The sequence below is a fragment of the Primulina huaijiensis genome, chromosome 2, assembly GCF_012295235.1.
Source record: "Primulina huaijiensis isolate GDHJ02 chromosome 2, ASM1229523v2, whole genome shotgun sequence".
Classification (NCBI taxonomy): domain Eukaryota; kingdom Viridiplantae; phylum Streptophyta; class Magnoliopsida; order Lamiales; family Gesneriaceae; genus Primulina; species Primulina huaijiensis.
In genome coordinates, this window is record NC_133307.1 from 29,118,262 (window position 1) to 29,124,364 (window position 6,103).

Consider the following 6,103-nt stretch of genomic DNA (forward strand, 5'->3'; position numbering starts at 1 on the left):
GAGGGATTGACTTACCAAACAAAGGATAAGGTGGGTTAAAAATTCATAAACCCACATTATCACCCCTACCAAACACTGCCTTAGTCTATAGCACCAAAGCATCTTATTAGCTTATTCGATTGTAAGAAGGAGATGGTGAAATTTGCCTCTTAGCAGCGTATGACGCCAGAAGCATCAAATGACAAAAAGCAGATTCAAGCAATGACCGAAAAGATTCATGTAATTGAAAACGAACGATATCTACTTGGAGTTGACTAATCTTCCAAAAGAAATGAGTCTAGTAGAGTGCAATGAGTATAAAATTAAGTAAAAGCCAACTGAAGAAATCTAGCAGTTTCAAAACAAGCAATGGGCAATATTATATCAAATGGATTTCGGATTTCCAGTCTGCGTTTTTCGATGGCGTAGTTTAGAATGAAGCACGTGTGGATCGACTAGAAGGGTATGGAAGAAAGCTTTATACGTACTAAGCATGCACCAAGAACTTGATGCGCATGAATCAATACATATTTCAAGTAGCAATATTTTACCAAGCATTCCTATGAGCACAAATTTGCGAAAATTGTATTTTTAGTTCTGTGTATTTATCTCTTTGAAAATTTAATATTTTTTTCCGAGATGATGCTGACGTGTTATTACCAATAAGGCGATGACACGACGTCAACATGACTCTTAATGTGAAATATCACATCAACACTTCTAATAGAAATGACTAAAATTTGACTGAAATTTGAATATTTAAATCACAAAGAAACGAATATATGGAACCAAAATTGTAATTTTGGTATCAAAATTGAGAGAAGCGATAACGCATTATTTAATTGGTTTGCTTATATGCTGATCATAATCTCATTCCACAAGAAAGAATCATTAATGGATGCTTAGTAGCTTTAGAAAGGCAATAAAAAAAAGAGTTAAATGACAGAAAAGTCATAAATTTGAAACCTAAAACCAAAAAAAAAATGTTTGATTACCATAAAAGTCATTGCTATTTCCTACAATACTGTTGCATTGTGGATGAAAATTTGAAAATCAGACCAAAAAAAAATTCAAAACTATACAAAAAAGTCATAGAGCGAGATCACAAAGCATTTTATTTAGTAAATAGTACCAAGATTTGGATGAAAACGAGATTAATAGGATAATTCAATAACTTATAAATTCCAAAAATCAACCAAATGTAAATTATCTATATTTCTTAATCCTGCCATCAATACCACTGTAAATCTAGATTAATAAGCCATTAATGACTATCTCGTTACGCTTCTTTGACTGTAAAACAATAATAATAAATTTTTCAAACAAAAAAAAAACGATAATATGAGAAATATTAGGGTTGAGACAGTCAAATGAAGTACTTAGTGCATTAAAAAATAACTGATTACCCTGAAATCTTGAATTTATTGACTTGGACTTTGGTTTCATGTAGTATTTTATTATGTGCGTGTAATAAAATAAATTTAAATGATTTTGCAAATTAATTCTCATAGACTTTTTTAGACTGAACAATATTATATCTTAAAACTCTTATCTTACAATTTTATATTCAAATACTAAACTCATTTTACATCTTTTATCTCATTTTTTTTTTTATCAATATATACTATTAAATTACGTTTATTATTAATTATTTGGCCTTTGGCTAAATTATACAATATTAAATGTTATGAAAACCGTGTGAAGCATATCAATTATGTTTAAATCCCTAATTTAAGAAATAATTTGGGAAAATAATAAGCATTTTATTAAAAAAATAATTATATATTGAAATTTCCGACATAGAATCGTAGGTGTGCATGATAGTGTTACTTACTTACACAGACCCACACAAAATAGTTTCTTTAGCTTAAAACTAGAAGATAATTCTTTTAAACAAAAATGCATACTTATGGTGATTTCACAATTTGTCTTATAATTTCCTTTCCAAGTTAAAAAGTGACCTTTTCAATTTTTAAAATTACTTCTTTTTTTTTTTTTCCATTTGCAATGCCATATAGAGTTAATCCATATTAAGATAACTCCAAATTTGGGACAAAGGATTAAAAAAAATTAAATAAATTTTCTCCTTAATACAATTTTTGTAAAAAATATAAATAAAATTCCATATTTTTTTTTCTTTTTTGAAGTTATGGGAGCAAATTTTTTGTGTACTAATGGCAATTTAATTTGGCAGCAATCCTGCGAATTGGGTACGCTATAACAAAATAATCACCAATAAATATATCTCGTGAATACACAATAATATTGTCATTTAAATAATATTGGAATTGGTTAAAACAAATAATAATATTGGGACTGCCACTCTTTATGACGTCTCTTTAAACCATATAAAGCAACAAATCCATAAGCAACAAGTCTAGTTGTGTTACATTTCCAAAAAGAGCAAACTGATCATCTGGCTATTTTTTTTTTAAAAAAAAAAATACACACACACACAAATTAAAATTAATAAATTAGATAAGAATAAAAATAATTTTATCATAAAAAGCTTTACCTAAATATTAGTATGATATTATTGAATAATGATATAATAAATCAATAATAATTTATTAAAATTACAAGTTGTCGACTTAATTAAGATTTAAAATTGAATTATTGTTCCGAATATTNATATATATAAACTACGAAATCACATCATATCATACACAGGATCGAGAATATTGGTTATATATTATATATCATAGAAAAGGGAAAACAATTAAAAAAAATGTGAACATAGCCCACAATAGCCTGTAAAATTAGACGCAAAAAGAGAATTATTTTTAAATGAAAATAAAATTATAAATTTTGTTTTGTCACCCGACGGCACGCTCCCTATTAATACTAGCTAGCAAACGCAAAATGAAAAAGAAAAGAGAAGAAAAGCTACACTACAGATATGCACGTACATTTGTGGTAACAGCGCTCTTCATGAGAGTAATATATCTCAAACATAGTCGAGAGGGAATCAAGAAAAGAAATCCTAACTCACAAATATGTGCAATCCCACCACCAATCCTACGGTCTGCATCTCCGTAGAGAATCAACATGATCAGCACAAGCAACCGCCGCCGCAAGCCCAGCTGTTTCTTGATCTGATATCAGTCTCCGCCACCTACAAACCCCAAGAAACCACCAAGAAGCCTCCACCGGAGGTGAACAATCTTCCAACCCCATCTGAATTTGTTGAGGAAACAAAAGCACTTTTCAGATTAGCATTTCCCATAGCCCTGACAGCCCTAATTCTCTACTCGAGGTCGATGCTTTCTATGCTGTTTTTAGGCCATCTGGGTGACCTAGAGCTGGCTTCGGGTTCATTAGCCATAGCTTTTGCAAATATAAGTGGCTATTCGGTTCTTTCTGGGCTCGCATTAGGGATGGAGCCTCTTTGCTCGCAAGCCTTCGGCGCCCAGCGGCCGAAGCTTCTTTCTTTGACGCTGCAGAGGTCTGTGATTTTTCTTCTTGTTTGCTCGGTGCCAATCTCCTTTCTTTGGCTGAATTTCTCTAATATTTTTCTGTATCTTCACCAAGACCCCAGCATCACCTCATTGGCCCAGACTTATCTTCTCTTTTCGATCCCTGATCTTGTCACGAATTCCTTTCTTCACCCCATAAGGATTTACCTTCGGGCTCAAGGTATCACCCATCCTTTGACTTTCGCTTCCTTCGTTGGAACGGCTTTCCATTTGCCCATAAACTATTTGTTTGTTTCCCGACTCAAACTCGGCGCTGCTGGCGTGGCTGCTGCTTCCGCAGCGTCCAACGTCATGGTGCTGTTAGCCTTGGTTCTCCACATCTGGGCTCGCGGGCTGCACGTCCCAACATGGTCCAGCCCCAGCCTGGAGTGCTTAACCGGCTGGGCGCCGCTCATCCGGATGGCGGCGCCAAGCTGTGTCTCCGTGTGCCTTGAATGGTGGTGGTACGAGATCATGATAGTGTTATGTGGGCTGCTTGTGGACCCCAAGGCCACCATGGCAACCATGGGTGTCTTGATTCAGACAACCTCGTTGCTTTATGTGTTCCCTTCTTCCATGGGGTTCGCTGTCTCAACTCGGATCGGAAACGAGCTGGGGGCGAAACGGTGGCAGAAGGCAAGAATATCGGCCGTGGTCTCCATTTTTCTTGCAGGCTTAATGGGATTAACCGCGATGACATTCGCCACCACTGTCCGGAACTTCTGGGCCCGTATGTTCACGAGCGATGAACACATCCTACGGTTGACATCGGCGGCGCTGCCGATCCTAGGGCTTTGTGAGCTCGGGAACTGCCCGCAGACCGTTGGATGTGGGGTGATAAGAGGGACAGCGCGGCCTTCTATCGCTGCTAACGTGAACCTGGGTGCGTTTTACTTGGTGGGGATGCCTGTCGCTGTTGGGCTTGGGTTCCTGCTTGGGGTCGGGTTCTGTGGGCTTTGGATTGGGCTTCTGTCGGCCCAAGTGTGCTGCGCCGGGTTAATGTTGTACGTGGTGGGGACCACCAACTGGGGCTTCGAGGCAGCGAGGGCTCAGATGCTGACGTGTGGTGAATGCGAGGAGAATGACAGGGAGCCCTTGATTTGTGTAAAAGTGACGTCACAAGATGAGGACCTTTTCACGAAAATAACACCTTTGCCCCTTGTGTGATTGAATTTCTTTTTTAGATAGTATCATTTTGTGTATTAATGGATTTTTTTTTTTGGAGTTATTAATTTGGGTTTAAAAATATTTATGTAAAGAGATTATATGGAAGGAGTGCTTAATGAAAATTTTTTGTTTCTAATCTAAATTTTGTTATGCTCACATTAATTAGTACAATATAATCCATATGTAACAAAATACAAACATCAAATATTGCTTTTGTGTGATAAAGAAAGAGTTGATTTCTTTTCATAATCAATCAAAATTTAGAGTCATAAATTAACTTAACTACCTATATTCCATCTCCACCTATTTTTCAAAAACGTATTCATATGCATAAACATATCTTCCCTCTTGTTTAATTTCCATCAAAATTAAACAAAATATATTCTTTTATATATATATTTATGACCCTTTACGAATTAAAAAACAAAAAGAAAATCATTTGCATGTCCATTTCCATAAATAATTTATTAGATTTGTGATCACCCCCATCTTTGAATGGCCTTGTCTCTCGACCTGCGACATCCTTTTGGGTCACTATCAATAATGCGAAGTGACGACGAAGGTTACTCTTCAAAAACGAATTAATTATACGAGTGCGATGGTGTGAGTTTGAGGCTGAGTGAATTTATGGTAAAAAAAAGTTACTTAATCCAATATTTATACTTATTTGAACAGACCAAACCAATTGTAAAGAAATGTGGTTGTTTCCAGGACAAGATGGTCCAACTCCAGTTGTTCATTTGTCATGGCCACAAACCAAAACCCTTTCCAGGCTCATAGCTCAAGTAAGTACCAATTATAGCCGCGAAAACGACACGCTACCGAATTCATATGCAAGTTCGAGTAAGTTAAAAACGATTTTTTCCTCCAAGGAAAGAAGGGAATTTCCTTTTATAATGTAGTTTGGCAAATTTGTACTTAATTTAATGCGGGAAAATGGATGTGGCGATTTAGATGTATCTAATACACTCTGTCAATTTTATATTATAACTAGTTACTCTGCACACGCAATGCATGTGTGTACATTTTTTTTATCATTATCGATGGACTAAAGTGAAATTTGACCAATTATGGAGGGACTAAATTGATATTTGAATTATTGAAACAAAAAAAATAAAAATAAAAGTGTGTGTTGAAATTTAAACAAAAACAAAACAAAAGTGTAATATTAGTATCATATAAGGGTAAATTTGGAAGAAAAAATTGGTGTTCTTCTTAGGTGGTTAATACCATGTCCTCAACTTTAATAAAATAANGAACAGTGCTTCTTTTTTTTTTTTTTTAATGTATATCATAGACAAAATAGAAAAAAGAAAACTTAAATTTTTCGTTCTTGGAAGATCCAAATTCCAATATTAACGTAATGCTCCTAAATTTTGTTTGAGGAAAATCAATGCGAATTTCCACATCCAACAATATATAGAGGTAGTTTTCACATGCGGTATTTTTTTCGGCATTTTTAGGGTTTGTATTCGTTGTAATACAAGATATAAGCTCTTCAT

General features: G+C 34.9%; 1 protein-coding gene across 1 annotated transcript; it reads left to right on the top strand.

Annotated features, from left to right (window-relative positions):
• Window positions 1–2,811: 2,811 nt before the first annotated feature.
• LOC140961306 (protein DETOXIFICATION 51) lies at window positions 2,812–4,743 on the top strand. Its single transcript, XM_073419752.1, has one exon. It carries the CDS (start codon window positions 2,976–2,978, stop codon window positions 4,599–4,601), a length of 1,626 nt encoding a protein of 541 aa, XP_073275853.1. The 5' UTR covers window positions 2,812–2,975; the 3' UTR covers window positions 4,602–4,743.
• The last annotated feature ends 1,360 nt before the right edge of the window (window positions 4,744–6,103 follow it).

Excerpts from the sequence above, each read along its gene's own strand:
- LOC140961306 (XM_073419752.1), top strand. The coding sequence starts at position 2,976 with ATGTGCAATCCCACCACCAATCCTACGGTCTGCATCTCCGTAGAGAAT.